The sequence below is a fragment of the Spea bombifrons genome, chromosome 1 (genome assembly GCF_027358695.1).
Source record: "Spea bombifrons isolate aSpeBom1 chromosome 1, aSpeBom1.2.pri, whole genome shotgun sequence".
In the NCBI taxonomy this organism is placed as follows: Eukaryota; Metazoa; Chordata; class Amphibia; order Anura; family Pelobatidae; genus Spea; species Spea bombifrons.
In genome coordinates, this window is record NC_071087.1 from 53,388,830 (window position 1) to 53,407,613 (window position 18,784).

The following is an 18,784-nucleotide window of genomic DNA, read 5'->3' on the forward strand; positions in this document are numbered from 1 at the left end:
TTAAACAAGCTACAGGTTATTTCAAGACTTCAAAAGAAACAAAATACCTACAATACAATGCCAATACAAATACAACTTTCTTTAAGCCATTAAAATAGCTGACATTGTTATAATGTAAATATTTCTAAATTTTACTTTAATACATTAATAAAATTGTGCAATCTGTCAGTATTTGGCATGTTTTATAGAATAGGGTGCAGATATGTCTTTTTTGATATGTCTGGGTCACACTGCCATTCTTGCTAATTAGATATCTATAGATATTAGTTGTAAAGTACAATTCTAGTAAAATGTATTAAATGTGGTCTTTTCACCATAGCAACCAATAGAATGTTCCTGGTCATTTTGGCTAACACACTGGTTGCTGTGGTAATAAGACCATTTCTTAAAACCTGGAGCTGGAATTACTTGTTATAAGTATCCCTAAATTGTGTTATTGTAATCGGAAAGGCCTTTATTGTTTTTTTCATATATAGTGCATGCATTGAAAATCGTATTCAAAATATTTGCAATCCTATAAGTGGTATATTCTGGCCTTGCTTCAATCAGCTTTCAATGTTCAATGTTTTCAAAACATAAAAAACTTAATTTTACATACAAGATAGGATCTGTTTCTCAAGCAGTATTTTTCTTGTCTTGTCTGATTATTAAACGAGGTAGCATTTACAAAGTCTTTCCTTCTTTTGTATGTCATTTTTTGTGTGCATTATGTCATCACCTTCTAGTAACATATATTGACAGAAGGTTGCTTTTGTGTAACATGGGAACATACTGTACTCCCTCTAAGAAAAATGTTGTCATAATGTTTGCATTGTATTACTTTTGCAACCAGTAACATACCAGGTATGTAAAAAGATGGTCCTAAATGACCCATGACATGCCTGTTAAGACATTGGTTTCACTAAGGAGGTATATTTCTATATTTAATTATTTGTTTATATTGTGTATTTAGTTTGATGAGTGGTTAGTGAGTGGGCAGTGGCGGAACTACCGGGGTCGCGACTGCGACCGGGCCCTGGAGTTCTGCCAGTCAGGGGGGGCCCAAGGGGTGCCGAGTGGTTGCTGAAAACGACCGCTCGGCAACTCTTGGGCCCCCCTGACTGACAGAAACTCAAGATGCCTCTGGGTTGTCCCCGCCGCTGCTGCTGTCGCCGCCGCCGCGCTGCCCAGCGTGCAGTGTTGGGAACCGGCACTTCACGCTAAACGCCAGCATATGACGTCATATGCCGGCGCTCAGCAGTGAAGCGCCGGCACCCGAGACAAACGCCTCACGCTCCCAACACAGGAGTTGATGGTAAGTAACCTACAAAGGGGGGGTAGGGAGGGAGTGGTAGATCGTGAGAAGGGGGGGAGGGAGTGGGTAGATCGTGAGAAGGGGGAGGGAGAGGGTAGATCGTGAGAAGGGGGGAGGGAGTGGTAGGGAGGGAGAGGGTAGATCGTGGGAAGGGGGTGGTAGGGAGGGAGAGGGTAGATCTTAAGAAGGGGAGGGAGAGGGTAGATCGTGAGAAGTGGGGGGAGGGAGAGGGTAGATCTTGAGAAGGGGGGTGGGGAGGGAGAGGGTAGATCGTGAGAAGTGGGGGTAGGGAGGGAGAGGGTAGATCGTGAGAAGGGGGGTAGGGAGGGAGAGGGTAGACCATGAGAAGGGGGTAGGGAGGGAGAGGGGAGATCGTGAGAGGGGGGGTAGGGAGAGGGAAGATAGTGGGGAGGGAGAGAGGAGATAGTGAGAAAGGGATAGATGGGTTGGGGTTAGGGGTGGGGGGGGGCCCTTAACAGATTCTCGCACCGGGGCCCTGAGGTTTCTAGTTACGCCCCTGTGAGTGGGGATTTGGTTAGATGGAAAAAATGGAAATAACAACTTAGACAACGTATAATAAGTCAAAATCATATAAGAATATAGGGTGGTTTCTAAATCAGGCAAGAATTTTCCCCAGTTATATAAACTGTGTACAAAGCCGGCCTTAGGTGTTCTGGCGCCCTGTGCGGACTACTCCTCTGGCGCCCCCCCATCCCAAAAAAAGAAAGGAATAAAAACTTGTAACAAAACTTGTAACAAAACCCCAATCACTATATACTACGCCAAACATTGATGTGGTGTAGGCGTACCACTTCATTGTCTGGCTTAGAAACAAATTCTGGACTGAAACCGAAAGTGCAGCATTTACCTGGCCAAAACCGAATATGACCCCCCCACCATAAAAAAATCTAACACTTTTATTTAAAGTAAGTAACACACCAAAATAGGACAAAACAATTAAATAACAATATTATATATATATGTATATATATATATATATATATATATATATAATTAACAGCAATCACATTCCTATCATGCCCAGGCATACCCAGATTCCAGGATGTACTCGCAGACTTGGCATGATAGGAGTATGATTGCCCTATCTAACCCTTCTCACTCCCTTCTCCCTATCTACCCCCTTTCCCCTGTCTCACTCCCTTCTCCCTATCTACCCCATCTAACTATCTACCCTTTCCCTCTTTGAAGTTCACTTACCTTTCAGGAGTCCTGCAGTGGGGGTGCAAGGCCTCTGCCTTTCAGCTCTGCCACTGTATGGAACAGTATAGAGTGATGGGAGTTATGATGTACTTTTAGAGCATAATTAGATCATGAAAAAGACATTGGAAATGGTACAGCATAACACCCATCACTCTCACACACTTACCAATCCACACATATACCAATCCACATGCATACCAATCCACACGTATGCCAATCAACACGTATGCCAATCAACACGTATACCAATCCACACGTATACCAATCCACACGTATACACTAATCCACACGTATACCAATCCACACGTATACACCAATCCACACGTATACACCAATCCACACGTATACACCAATCCACACGTATACACTAATCCACACACATACACTAATCCACACGTATACACTAATCCACACGTATACACTAATCCACACATATATACCGATCCACACACATACCCATCCACACACATACCCATCCACACACATACCCATCCACACACATACCCATCCACACACATACCCATCCACACACATACCCATCCACACACATACCCATCCACACACATACCAATCCACACACATACCAATCCACACACATACCAATCCACTCTCACTGAATGCTTTCCTACCTTTCCTCTTTTCTCCTTACAGCTCCTTTTCCTTCTCTTCGCTCCTCTTCTTCAGTTCTTCTGTCTTCTTCCGGGTCAGAGGGCACGGACAGCGGTGGGCGCGGCTTCAGTGTTGTGCGCCGGGATCTGACAACAAACCCCGGCGCACAACAGCTGTTGCCGCGCGGATCACAAGGGAGCTGTATCGGAGATCCTTGAACCGGCTTAAAATCACTCAAGGGAGCGGGAGGTCTGTTAAAGACCTCCGATACCGCTCCCTTGCGAGCCTGCTCCTCCAGCGGCGGACATTACTGTCTGTCTCTGGAGGAGCAGGCTCGCAAGGGAGCGGTATTGGAGGTCGCCAGTGGCGTACCTAGCGGCGGCGGCTTTCCACACCGGGTGCCCCCCTGTTTATAGGTTTTTGAAATGTGTATGCACTAGATATCTGAGATTGCTATAGCTAGTTGAGAAGAGACCAGACAGCATACTTGGTCATCATGATAGACCATGAAGCAATCAAATATCAGTACAGACACCATCATGAGCTCTACGCAAGGATTTTATCATCAATTTCTTGGGACATGTTCTTGTACATATAGCCTATATATGCAGAGCCAACTGTGCACAAAAACTTCCCCCCTTTTTTTGTATTTTGTCACATTGTATCCTGTCCAGAATCTGCTGGTGCTCTATAAATAAATGTAATGTAAAAACACCTTCCTTTGTTTGTTAATAATTATATAAACCATTAGCAGCAAATACAAACTGTGATAGTTGCGCATTAAAAAAGCATTAGGGTCACCCATGCACAACAATGGGCAACGTTCTTTTTTATCTATTACATTTTCTCTTGTGTATGGATGTATAAACTTCTGTTTTAACTATTTTGCAGGATAGAATTGAAAAAGAGAGAAACATCACTATATTATTAGGTGTAAAGCATTTACTTAAAATAAAAAAGACATCAGGTATACATGCTCAATATTCTGTTCCATCATATATGATTGGAGCGCCATCTAGAGTTCTGTTGTATATTAAAAAGAACGGTTCACTCAATGCAGTGTTTCTGTGGACTTATTTGTAATTTGGATAATAAGTTTAAAAAGGGATCTTTTTAGTCTTCAGTCCAAGGTTATATTTCTGAATAGTTGGACAAAACAGATAACATTATATAGTAGTACATTTTACAGTAGTTGGAGTCCAGTATTTCTTACACTGTAATCTCAATAGCATGATGTCAACCAGCATATGGATCTACCTCGTAAGTAGAATAGGTAGCTGCTATGTGTCCCAAGCCAAACACTATTGCTTTGTGGAGTGCCAACCTTAACACATTACCATGTGCAAATGAGACGATAGTCACATTTATAGGCCAGGAGGGGTACATGCTATCAGAGTTGTGCTTATTATAAGAGGCAGTGCTGTCAGAGGACATGTGATAACAAAACACGTAAAACAACAAGAGTAGTGGGTACAGTGTCTTGCAAAATTATTCACCCACTTGGCATGTTTCCTATTTTTTTGCATTACAACCTGGAATTAAAATTGAGTTTTATTTGGATTTTATGTAATGGGTATACCCCATATAACATTTTCAAAAAAAATCTAAAAAATAAAAAAGTGGTTCACGCAAATGTATTCACCCCCCTTTGCTATGAAGCCCCTAAATAAGATCTTGTGCAACCAATTACCTTCAGAAGTCACAATAAAGTCCACCTGTGTGCAATCCAAGTGTCACATGATCAGGTCACATGATCTAAGTATAAATAACCTGTTCTGAAAGGCCCCAGAGTCTGCAACACCACTGTACAAGGGACACCACCAAGCAAGCTGCACCATGAAGACCAGGGAGCTCTTCATGCAGGTCACGAGAGCTCCACAGCGGAGATTGGAGTATATGTCCATAGGACCACTTTAAGCCCTACACTCCACAGAGCTCGGCTTGATGGAAGAGTGGACAAGCCTCCAAGACTTTGCTTGAAGAAAAAAATAAGCAAACATGTTTGTAGTTTACCAAAAGGCACGTGGGAGACTCGCCAAACATATGGAAGAAGGCACTATGGTCAGATGAGACTAAAGTCGAGGTTTTTGGACATCAAGGAAAATACCTCCCGTCACCCCAATTGGTTGATGCCAGAGGAGGCCCCTGCAGGGCGACCAATAGGCTCACTCGCACAGCCTTTTAAAATCATGGTGCAGCAACTTGGCCGGCAGAGACCACTGGTCTCCCTGCTCCAAAAGTTAAAAGTCAGTACGAACGACCAATAAAGTCGCTTGTACGGACCTTTAACTGTTGGAGCAGGGAGACCAGTGGTCTCTGTTGGCCAAGTTGCTGCACCAGGATTTTAAAAGTCAGTACGAGCGACTCTATTGGTCGCCAGCAAGGATCATCTGGCATCAACCAATGAAATACAGGTGCACTTCATTGGTTAATGGCAGAGGAGGCCCCTGCAAAATAGTTATTGTCAGGACTCGGGTGATCAGATCGGGTAGGAGCCCATGTGCAGGGGATACTTGGGGTTCAGTCTGTAACCCACGGTGCATGATTATGCAAACAAAGCCACCACAAGCAGAAATCCAGGCAAAGCAGTATATTTTATGTATATAACAGGACCAGCAAATAAGGGTAATACAGTCTAAGCAAGAAACCGGACGTACGGCAAAATAAAATACCGGTAAGAAGTCTTTTGGCAGGGAGCACGCTTGGAAGGGCACGAAAGGCAGAGAGCCCGCTTGGAAGGGCATGAAAGGCAGAAAGCCCGCTTGGAAGGGCACGAAAGGCAGAGAGCCCGCTTGGGAGGGCACGAAAGGCAGAGAGCCCGCTTGGAAGGGCACACAGCCCGCTTGGAAGGGTACGAAAGGCTTGGAAGGACACAAAGCAGGGAATCCACTTGGAAGGACACAAAGCAGGGAATCCACTTGATCAGGACACAAAGCAGGGAACCAGGAACAGTACAGGTGCAGAGCCACAGCAGAAAGGTCCATAGACTTCAATAAAAAGGAACTGACTCTAGGGCAGGGCAGGTTCATAAAGGCAGGGTAATCCAGGTAACAAGGCCCAGCTGGATGTATTGACTAGGGCTCAACCCAGGTAACAAGGCACACTTGATCCCAGTAATTGAGTTCTGAGTGCTCCAGAGGGCGGAGGGCGGCCACTAGTGGTAACAGATTTAAATGCCACAGGTATGAAAAAGCCATGGTTCAGGCAGCGAAAAAGTGGTTCCTGACAGTTATATTAAATTGCCCCTTTCCATCCCTTCCTGATCAGTGATAAACTGTGATCTGTGGTATTTTTATAACCTATTTTTTGACATTTAATGTTTTTGTTTAAACTTTAATTTAACCCTTGCAGCCATGTGGTATTGTTTGGGTTGCTCTGGTCAGTACATTGTACTGATCAGATTTTATTTTCAATTTTCTTTGTGGCAATCTTGTTTTTTTATTTTATTGGTTAGTTAGGTGGGTGATTATGTGGGATAAGTTGGTTAGTTTTTGGTTGGAAGTTATAAATAAAATAATGTTTTTTAAAAAAACAATAAAAAACAGATTTATAGTTCTATTTTCAAAGTGCTCCTAATGTATAGTGTGGAGGAGGCTTACGCCCGTCTGGCATCCAATTTTGTGCAACCAGACATACCCCCATTCACGACAAACCCTGGCATTACAATAAATAACAGATAAATAATAAATAAAATGACTGGGCAAAGATTTGAACTGCTCCTCTGCTTCAATGACAACGCTCAGTGTCTGCCAAAAAATGATCCCTCATATGGCAGGCTCTATAAGCTAAGGCCCCTTCTAACTGCTCTATATATATGTGAGATAACATTTGTATTGATGAATCACTTACGCTATTTAAAGGCAGATTGCTTTTCAAGCAATACATACTATTTAAATAGAGTATAAAATTCAGCAAAGTTTGCCAAAGTGGCACAGGTTATACTTTTGACTTTAGTGTTTATGAGGGAAGCTTCCTATCTGGATCATCCAGGGTGACTTCGAACAGATGGAAAAGTGTTTTAAAAAATCTATAGTTTGATCTGGTAAATTGATGGATGCAGGATGACCAGATGCCAAAATTGAAATGCACATGTCCCAAATGTGACCGTTTAACCCCTCAAACAACCTGGCAAACCCATGCATGGTTGGTATCACTGTATTTAGGAGATTTGTGTGTGGAAAAAAATACAAATTTAGGCTGGTGGTACAAATATGGCATGGGAAGTATTAAATACCACCATTTGAAATACACTGGGATATCTAGTTTTCAGAAATATATCTCAGAGGAATCATCACAGCAGGAAGAGAAATGCAGTAAGTGCTCACTTACAAATTGGACAAAGTCATCATCTTCTGTGCAGATTACCGATCTGTGAGATAACTTGTCCAGATGTGTGAGAACATGCAAAAGCTTGGAGGAGAGACTTTCAAAAGTAAAGTGGAGCTGTGATTGTAGAGAATCAGAAATCTCACCTTTGAAAGGAAAGTACGGGTGTTAAAAAAAAACAAATACCGCATTTTGCAGTTTACGGCTCGGGCATGGCTTGACTGTCGGCAAGGCGATTGATTTCTTAATTTGGTATCTTGCTTAATTATTTATTAATTTTCATGATATATTTTTATATTTATATTATATAAAGGTTAACATCCTTCAAGGGATTCCAATTGGCTTGGGACCTATTGAATGCTGCTTTGTGATTGCATTGAAAACAATGGTGCAAGGACCAAGAGGAAACTGGGTGAGATTTTTACCACATTTGTTGTTTGCTTATTGGAATGTGCCCTAGGAATCCAATGGGTTCTCCCTTTTTGAATCACTTCATGGCAAAACAAGCTTTGTGGTTCACACTGATGCTTCAAGATTTGAAGCCCCTCGTGGCAGGGGAAAATGGACGCTTATTGCGCTGGAGCTTGGCACTAAAGCCCTAAAGTTTCACTATCTAAAACCAAAAGGCACAAGCTCCTGGTAATGCAGATGGGCTGTCTAGGTAGGAGGATGCCTAAGACTTTTTTGACTACTGCAGCACAGACTTGAACAGAGTCAGGCCCCAAATTGCCATCTTGTGGTGCGCGAGAAATGTCACAAGTTAGGACTAGTCTAACTACATTGTTTTATGTTAATGAGTTCCTGTTGAAATACACTCTAGGTAAGGATTAAGACACTTAATTTGTCACCTTTGTCACGTTATCCTGAACCAGACACCCTGACATCACGTTTGAATACCAGTATTTACTTTGAAAGGAGGCACCACAATTGGCATATGTGGGACAGCTCCATCCTTAGCAAATGGACAATGCCTTCATTTCATTTGGACATTGGCTAATTTGTAAGGGAACACCAACTTTAGGGTGTTAGACTTGCACTGTGCACGTCCTCCTATGTGACCCACAAGCCCAGAGGGCACTAAGGAAATTTACCAGTAGTCTGATCAAGCAGCAAAATGACACACCATAGACAGTCATTCAGTGAAGTCTCTCCTAAGAACATTTATGTTTTCCAAAGGTTGTTTAAATATAGATACTGCCCACAGTGCACGATGGAGGGGAGATGTCACTTTACGTGTTCTGACAGTGCCAATTTGCATGGGTTTTGTTGGGAGCAATGTAGTTTGAACTCAAGAACTCCTTCCAGGAGCAAACATGATGGGTGCCATGCTTGGTGATTAAGGTGCTGTTAAAAGGATGTTGGTAGTGACAGGAATTGCCTGGTTTTGAAGCGGGAGCAGGTGGTAATCTAAAGCTTTCACAAGCTAATCCACAGCCTGTTAACAATCTACTCTATAATTGCCAGTCTAGAGGAAGAGGACTAGACTCACTATCTTCCTGTTTCACTCACTATTTCAAACTTAATTTATCCCACCTCAGCCTATACTCAGCACCCATCCCTGTCACACCATCACCCTCTCTCCCAAAGTCTTCTCTTAATGTCTCAAACTATATTTTATGTGTGTTCTCTACAAAATGGTACTGTAATCTTCGGTAATCTTGACTTTATATTAAATATAAATATATTATGCCCTGTGTTGCAGTACTTACGTACGTATGAAATATTCTGTTTTCTTTATATAGCATTTTTATTTGATACTGTAATTTTTTTTAATAACTAATTTTTCTATAAAAAATGGGACATGGCCTACCATGAAGTACATACCTGGCAAAGGTAACTGTACCAGCAGCCCACTAACACTGGATTCATTGTTTAACTTTGCTATAACTTTCAATAGTTCTTCCTGAGAAACATTACTGGGTCTTTGTATAACTTCATTTGAGATGCCTGAAACAAAGAACATTATGATTGAGTCATTTAAATAAACTTTCTGTATTGTGCTAATGTCATCTGTAGAAATACTGACTTTAATTACCATATGTCCTGCATTGCCATCAGCCCACAGTGCAGTCATAAATTTTAAATTCTTACCACAATATTACTATTTTATTTAATCATGGTGAAAAAAAAATATTTTTCCTACCACCTTAACATATGTTCCCTATTTTTTATGTTATTAGAATTCTGTGGAATAAGTGAATGTTTTGTTGCTGCAAAGGTCTCCATAAGCGAGTAATTGAACAGTGTTGTTCATGATTAGGAGATTATTTCTAACATATCCTCAGCAAATGATGAGATATATCACAATATGTTGACATTCTTTCTTAATTAAAAGAAAAAAAATGTCACCCAACAACTTTTGATCATTAATATAAACCACCTGTAGTCTGCAATTGTGTTTCAATACGAGATACTATTTTGCTCAGTGTAATTAAATGTAGTGCCACCAGAAGTTATTCCCTGCTGAAATGCATGTGCATGGAACACAGGCATAAAATACGGTATCATAATGGTCATGTGTATGGCCTGTGAGGAAGCAGGGAACATAGGGAACATTAGTTGTAAGTGATACAGGGTGACCTGGGCCCCTGAAGTAACTGCTGCCCTGGGAGATTACATATTCTTTCTTGTTTCTTTTAAAACGCATCTTCACACATTTCTTTTCTAGTTAAATATATTTTGAATTTGAAAGCAAGCTTCACTTAAGAAGGTATGACTAATGTTTGGCTTGTTTTGACCATAATTACATATACCTTGCCCTGTGATATGTGCGCCCTATAAGCACCATTTCTTTTCACGACAGTGTAGTAATTACCTACAAAGTTTGCGGCTTTGATCTTATTCTTAACATAGGTGTGGCTTGCAGGGCTTTCTCCCACCAGGATCACACTGAGATGAGGTCTTTTGTTTCCAAGTGTCAGCCAGCATTCTACCTCTTTCTGGACTTCTTTGTGTATTTCTTTGGCAAGTTTGGTTCCTGAGATAATTGTTGCCATGGACCTGAAAATGACCATGGGTTTTGGGAGGAAAAGTTAAACATTTTTTCTGGGTCCTTGAAATACATAAAATATCAACAAATCATAATATACAAGACAAAAGTTCTTATTCACTAAACCACTAGTGCTTGCAAGTTGGCAAAAAATGTGAATTCGGGTCTAACTGCTACATTAACTAAAGCAACTTTTAAACTTCTAAAGTAACTTTTAATACAATTGCATGCAGGGTAGTTAAGCATATCTAAGTTGATGGCAATTGAAAAAAGCAAGCAACTGGCAGATTCATTAACCCATGAGTTGCCCAAAAGTTTCAAATGCGACTTGGAACTAACCCTAGGAGGTTGTGAGCTCACTTGGGAGCCCCTGTCATCCCCAAACATAAAGTAAAAATAAAGAAAAAAACCCCACAAAGTTTGGAGTCCCCAGGTCCCTCTAGCAGTGGCGTCGGCAGGGGGGGGCCAGAGGGGGCCATGGCCCCCCCAACATCATGCTGTGCCCCCCCAATTGAAACGCCGGCTTTTTTTTTTAATAGACCCGGAGGAGAGAAAGAGAGGCGCCGAGCGGTCGCTGAGGATTAAGTTCTCAGCAACCGTTCGGCGCCTCTCACTCTTCTCCGCGACCGCGAGGACTCTGCCTTGGTCGCAGTGCCGGCATTTCAAGCCGGGCGCCGGTATATGTCGTCATATCCGGCGCCCGGCAGTGAAGCCACGCACACTGCAGAACCAGGGATACAGAGACCTCGCGATCTCACCGCTGGACAAGCCCAAGGTAAGTGAACTTCAAAGGGGGGGTAGAAAGTTAGGAGGGGGTTAGAGAGTCAGAAGAGGTAGATAGGAAGTGAGAAGGGGTAGATAGGTATAGATTGGGAGGGAGAGGGGATAGATAGGATAGATTGGGAGGGAGAGGGGGTAGATGGGATAGATATGATAGATAGGGAGGGAGATGGGGGTAGATGGGATAGATATGATAGATAGGGAGGGAGATGGGGGTAGATGGGATAGATTGGGAGGGAGAGGGGGGTAGATGGGATAGATAGGGAGGGAGAGGGGGTAGATGGGATAGATTGGGAGGGAGAGGGGGTAGATGGGATAGATTGGGAGGGAGAGGGGGGTACATAGGATAGATTGGGAGGGAGAGTAGGTATATAGGGAGGCAGAGGTGGTAGATAGGGAGGGAGAGGGGGTAGATAGGATAGATTGGGAGGGAGAGGGGGTAGATAGGATAGATTAGGAGGGAGAGGTGTTTATGGGACAAACTTGGCGTACGTTCAGCTGTTTGGGGACAAAGTTGACACAATATATAATTTGGGTGCTGGTCGGGTTTTAGGTGGGCAGTGTGGACACCAGGGTTGGCTTTGGGGTGTGTGACCAGTGATCTATGCCTGTAATTTAGGGTGTTTTATCTATACCTTTAATGCAGAGTTTATATGTAATTTCCAATTGATATATACCTGCAAAGCTGGGTTTTGTGTCATTCTGTTCATCTGTATCGGCTATATTTCCATACATTATTTATGTTTACCTGCTAGTATAGGATTTGTATGTCTTATTCAGTTGATCAATACCTGGAGTGCTGTTTCCATGTGTTGTTTATTTGATCTATACCTTCAGTGCTGAGTGTACATGTGATTTCCAGTTGATCTATACCTGCAATGCTGGGTTTGTGTGTTCTGTTGGTTTATAACTGCAATGCTATGTTTCCATACATTATTTATGTATACCTGCAAATACAAGTTTTTTTTTTATATATCTCATTTAGTTGCATGTGCTGTTTCCATGTGTTGTTTATTTCATCTATACCTGAACTACAGGGTGTAAGTAAAAGAGCGGTATGGTTTAGTGAATGAGGGGATAAAGGGACTCTGGGGATGATTACAGGGGAGAGGACCTCTCAATGTCACGGTGCAGGACTGACTCTCACGGTCTTTCCCTGATCTGCAGTCAGTGTAGGAAATATTTCTTTTTTTTGTTGTGGTAGCGGAGGGAGTGATTGCATGCAAGGAAGCGTTGAGCGGGGCCCAAGGAACTGCTTGGATAGGGTCCAATTTTTTCACTATAAAATATATTGGCAGCAGGGGCAAATATTTATATATGTTTTGGCAGCAGGGGCTAATATTTATATATTGGCAACAGGGTCTAATATTAATATATATATTGGCTGCAGGGGCTAATATTAATATATATAGGAAGCAGGGACCAATACTATATATATCGGCAGCAGGGTCTAATATTAATATATATCGGCAGCAGGGTCCAATATTAATATATACCAGCAGCAGGGGCTAATATCAATATATATCGGCAGCAGGGGCTAATATATATTGGCAGCAGGAGCTAATATTAACATATATTGGCAGCAGGAGCTAATATTAACATATATTGGCAGCAGGGTCTAGTATTTATATTCATATTGGCAGCAGGGTCTAGTATTTATATATATATCGGCAGCAGGGGTTAATATTAATATATATTGGCTGCAGGGGTTAATTATATATATTGGCTGCAGGGACTAATAATATATATTGGCAGTAGGGGCTAATATTAATAGATACTGGTAGCAGGGTCAAATATTTATATATATCAGCAGCAGGGTATAATTTTTATGTATATCAGCAGCAGGGTATAATATAAGTATATATCCGCAGCAGGGGCTAATATCAACATATATCCCCAGCAGGGGTTAATATTAATATATATCAGAAGCAGGGTGTAATATTTCTATATATCGGCAGCACGGTCTAATATTTATTTGTATTGTCAGCAGGGGCTAACTTCAAAGAGATAAGTGCATATTATGTAGTTAAAAATGCACGTCTAACGTGTGTGTGTGTATATATATATATATATATATATATATATATATATATATATATATATTTTGTGAGACTGTGAACCCCAGGGAGTTGATTGGCATGGCATCTGGGTACAGCTGCTATGCAGATTATACATATGGGTCCCTGGGGTGGAGCAATTGGAGAGCAGGGTGGGCCAATGCTCCATTTCCCCATTTTGTGGAAATTCCATGCCAGGTTTTCCAGGAGGCAAGAAGTCCACACGATCCGGCCCGGGATTCCTATGGGGCCGGCATTAGGCACAGGTGCTGGACATTAAAAACCCCTGGAGCCTGATACTCAGAGAGACTGTTGGGGGAAGAGGAAGTTCCCTGTGCTCCCAGGGCAAGGAGAGGCCCTGAAGAAGACAATCCCTGAGCCAAGTGAGGCAATACCTGCCTGGACATTTTGTGTGTTGTCTGGGGGAGGTTTTCCAGAGCCTGGCGTAGCTGGGTCTGGCTGGGAGGTTGAGGTAGTGGGTGATTAGGCTGGTCAGTCTAGACCAGCATAGTTAAGTTAGAGAGGGCTCCAATTGGGAGCTAGGTTTTATTTTTATGATTTGGTTTTTGGGGTTTCAGCAATTAAGAATAAAGTGCTGTTTTGTTCAAAGCTGCTGTTCCTGACTCTGATTGCCCTAGAGGACTGTGCTTAGGACCCCTAAAAGTGACATGTATTGCCCTCATGCTATAGGGTTTGTCACAATATATATATATAGTGTATATGTACAGTTTTATAATTGGCCCCCCTACTTTGGTCCCTGGCCCCCCATGTGCCCCCCCTAAATATGAAAGCTGGAGACGCCACTGCCCTCTAGTATCCATGCCCCTCATGCCTCCTGTGTGCAATGGGGCTGGGGTAATTTAATCAGTAGGAATATAATACTCAGGTGTACATCTCACCCCATCCCTTGCATCCTTTTCTAAAATTACGGTATGGGAAATAAGGAGCCAAACACATGCCTTCCCCTCACCCCTATCCTTTCCAAGTGCAATTGGTCATGTATTATCTCATGAGAACCTTAAAACCATTCTCCATAGGTTGTACATTGATACAACTCCCAATCTCTCACATAGCCCAAATCGAAGTATTTGTGTGGATAACTAATAGCTAGGAATAAACCGGATATGCTTCTCCTTTGACCTGTCCCCTCATCACAAGATATTTCCAAAAGGGTTTGTGTCTATTAGGTGTATGATCCATCTGTACAGATCGCTAAGTTGAAAGTATGTAAGTCAGGAAATTGACTTAAACTGTCACAAAACCCAGAAAGTGGCAGGTAAACCAAGGCTCCCTTCCAATCGACATCCATAATTTTGTCCATCCCCTTATATTCCCATTTGCCCCAAAGATTGTGAGTGGTCTGAATCAGGGTAATAGTAGACCCTTTAAACACCAAGTTGTGTCTTAGCCCTTCAGAGTCGAAGCAAGAGTGCATGAGAGTGTCTTGGAATACAAATGGGTAACATCCAAGGGACTGGCTTCAGAAAATGTTCCTCTAAATACATCCAAAATATGTGTAAATTCACATTCCCCATATAAAATGTTGTAATGTGTGATGAGAATAATTTGACCTGCAGAAATCTGTAAACTCTCAGGAATCCTAGACCCCTAGAATATTAGTAGCTTTCTGGGACTGCTTAAATTTTAAATTAATGTACAGTTGTGTGAAAAACAAAGTACGCCTTCTTTGAATACTATGGTTTTACATATCAGGACATAATAACAATAATCTGTTCCTTAGCAGGTCTAAAAATTAGGGAAATACAACAACAATCAGAAGAACAACACATGGCATATTATACCATGTCATGATTTATACAACAAAAATAAAGCCAAAATGGAGAAACCATGTGTGAAAAACTATATACACCCTTAGAGCTTCTTTACTCCACTGCTACCAAATCTGCTATGAGCTCAAGCCCTGGATCTTTTGGAGACCGTACAATGCCCCTGAACCCCTGAGTGAAAATGTTTGCTGCCATGTTGAGGTAGAAGTTAATGCCCTTAAATATCCGAAAAGTAGCAGCAGGCAAAAACTATTTTAATAAAAAAATAAGTGTTGCTGCTGCCTTTTACATCATTCTTCACAAAAAGCAGCAGAGAAAAAGAAATGTTATTAGTGAGTGGACCCATTGTCTTTTCATACCAAGTAAAAATAAGGTTATATTGCAAATGCAGAAATATATGTGTACATTAGCATCAACAATATTAGTTTCATACATGTCATGAAAATGACAATTACTTTGGATATTGCCAGGACACATTCATTCTTTTCTTAGTTCTTCAGTGTAAGCGTTTGTCCAGAGTGGACACTTGCAAGAAGGGCCTATTGTATGTAATTGGTTTATTTTTGTCAATTCTAGTTTCGGCATTCCCCATGAATGCTTGTACAAAGCACTAGGTAAATTGTTGGCACTATATAAATAAAAGACAATCAGAATAATTGTTACTTGGCTTTCAAGGACGATTTATGCTTTTTTCTGTTTAGGGGCATTGTAAACCGGTTCCATAAATCAAGAACATCTGAAACTGATTACAGCATTAGATAAGCCCTATGAACCTTGAATTACCTGACAACTAAGGACATATTGCTTGCTTCCCAAATGAGTTTCTATATAGGTATGATTACATTAGAATCATCTGTAGTATCATACATAGGTCTGAGAGGTCTGAAGCAAATATAGGGAAGCATTTTCAATAGGCTCCTTATTTGATGTATGGTTCACATTGAAGTACATATGTGCTTCTGCATAATTCCTTGTCATATACAGTAAAAAAAAAGCAGAATATTGATTTCTTTGCATATGCAAGCATTAATCACTGAGGTGAAAAGAGACATTTTAGCCCATGTATACTGTACATTTATCATTTATCATATATATACATAAACATACAATGTTTTCTCATTTTTCCTGATTCAGACCAATGTGGAAATTAAGCTAAATTTAGAATAGCAAAAATAAAGAAGAAAAGCTAATAAAATGGAGGTCATGTTGTAAATAATAGTGCGGCCATATGGAGAGGATGTGCCTACATTTCTAGCACTGCAGTCATCAGTTAAAACTAGTGAAGTGTGAAAGGAAGGAGAGGCTGCAGCTGTAATACATATAACTGCTGAAACCATCATTATCCCTAATCTGTTTCTGAAAGACAAAGGGATCACCAAACAGTAACAATGGCAAACGGTAGGACAGAGAAAGCTGAAGGTCACACACATTCTGACCCCATACATTCATTCACACCTTTCTATCATACAAAAACGACTAGCATATTCTACGGAGCTGTGGAGTATTTATTTGGACAGCGTGTTTTTGGAACACTATTTTTGTTTTAGCCAGAAAAAAATCTATAAAAGTACTAGACTATTGCTAGTTTTGAGACAATTAAATTATTATGTTTATTATTTATTTGGAAAGCGTGCAATTAATTAGCTGGAATAATTATGTTTACTGTACATAAGTTATATTTCAATGTATCTTTAACCATAAATCCTAATAATTGTTATAAGATTTAGGGGCTAATGATACATTTCTATGTTTTAGTAGTTGTCAATAAATCAGAGACCAAAGGTACAAAGGTACCTGATTCATCTGTGATTTGATGATTTCATCATCTTCATTTGATTGTTTAATTGTTTCTTTTTCAAAAATAACAGAACGCACATGCTTTTATCTGAAATCCCAAAATGTATGTCCCCTTAACTCCTCCAGTGCCAGAGCTGTGGTGCATGATCATCTTGCCTGTCTGATTTTCATGAAATTTTATTTTTGTGGGCAGTATATGGACCTTTCAAGTACTACATGAAACCTACTGTCACATACCACAACCTATTACTATGTCATTTATATATGGCCCTTTGAAGGGGATTAAAAACAGCCCCTGATGTTTTTATCTTCAGCTTATACTGCCCTATAAAATCTTTGATTTAGCATAATTGTTCTGTAATTTATTTTCAGTAATTTCCAAACAAGAATCAAAAAAGATAATGCTGCTTTCCTTGTGAATAACTATCATTATTAGGCAAATTAAAAAACAAACACAATTCTCATAGCAAACTCATAATACCAATAAAAATATGAAAATGTGAAAAACCACACTGCTTTTCATCTATCAATAAACCTTCCAAAATAATATATCTACACTTATATACAGGATTATAACATTCCTATGGATGTATTAATGCATTAGCATTATTTTGCAAAATACACACCAAACCTATTTAAACCCATATATAAAGGAAAAACAAGAAAAAAAGTAATTTTTCCCCTTTGACCCCCAATATTTTGCAATGTTATGTCAGGATGTGACTCATATTGCTTATCAGACACCTGATCTCACCTGCTCCATCCCATGTGCATATAGCAGTTTATCCTCCACTTGTCTGCGCTGGGTCCTGCAGTTGCAGACAGTGTCCTTTTTAGTATGTGAAGGGTATTGGAAACTGAAGAAATCATGGCCACTGCTTATTTGAGGATAAGGACATGTAAAGGGTTGTAGTTTATCTCCCCAGCAGAAGCAGCATCATTTGCAGTGTGATCAGTAGGACCACTGACTAGTCAGCGCTGGAGAACTGTACAGAGTGACTATGTAGAGAAGAACCTCCTCCTAATGCGGTGATTGGATGCAGCCCACCCTCACCTGCACAAAGGCTGAAATGTCATTGGTCAAGTAAGAAGAAGCACAGAAGGTGGAAGTGTAGTTTAATCCCAGGCTGGTTCATATAATACGGTAATATGGATTTGCACTTGATAACTGTTTTAAACTTATTGGTGTTGGGGAAAAGCAAACTAAATGTTTTATAGTGTGAAAAGTGCAGTGTTTTTAAATAACTGCTAAAGGATCCATGAACAATAAACAGAAACATAATATCACACTGTGGAGAATATTATTTTTGTTTTTACTGAAAGAATAACATTTCGTTTATTGTGAAACCCACATATGTTACGCAAAAATACAGGTAATTACAGAAAACTGATTCTGGAGCAAACCTGAAAACATGCTGTGGCTGCTGATTAGACTATTCAGTTGTTTCCCATGGTGATAAGACTGTGTATTTTTGATTTTGCACCCAAATCAATTCCTATAGATAACAACCATTGAACTGTCTTACAACTTGATTGATAGGTACGAGAAAGATCAAAAGACTCAAACCTTAACCTCTTGAGGATGCAGCTATTTTACACTTGAGGACGCAAGGGGTTTCAGCCGGAGAATGAAACATGTCCCCGAATCCTTGTGTTCCGTTGAGCTCTACTACTGTCCCACAAAGAAAGACAGAGGTAGAGCTTGGCGGTACAGTGGGATAGAGTAACAAAATCAGGACAGTAGGTAGGCATGCAAGATTACCCAGGAAGGTTGACACTTTATAAGCAGCTATTTTACTCTTAATCTCTGATAACAATTGTGGTAATATCTTTTTGTCATTTTTCACAAACATGCTGTAGTATAACACTACATTTGTGCAAATGTAGAAGAAACTCTAAATTTGCAGTCAGTAACATTCCCTGG

General features: G+C 40.7%; 1 protein-coding gene across 1 annotated transcript in view; it reads right to left on the reverse strand.

Annotated features, from left to right (window-relative positions):
• MTHFD2L (methylenetetrahydrofolate dehydrogenase (NADP+ dependent) 2 like) overlaps nucleotides 1-17,791 on the reverse strand; it is a 37,698-nt gene extending 19,907 nt beyond the window's left edge. Inside the window, exons 1-3 of the mRNA XM_053461619.1 lie at nucleotides 17,615-17,791; nucleotides 10,266-10,450; nucleotides 9,275-9,397 (exon numbers count right to left, since the gene is read on the reverse strand). Coding sequence (XP_053317594.1) covers nucleotides 9,275-9,397; nucleotides 10,266-10,450; nucleotides 17,615-17,730 — 424 coding nt within the window. The 5' untranslated portion in view covers nucleotides 17,731-17,791. The remainder of the gene's footprint in view (nucleotides 1-9,274; nucleotides 9,398-10,265; nucleotides 10,451-17,614) is intronic.
• Nucleotides 17,792-18,784: the final 993 nt, after the last annotated feature.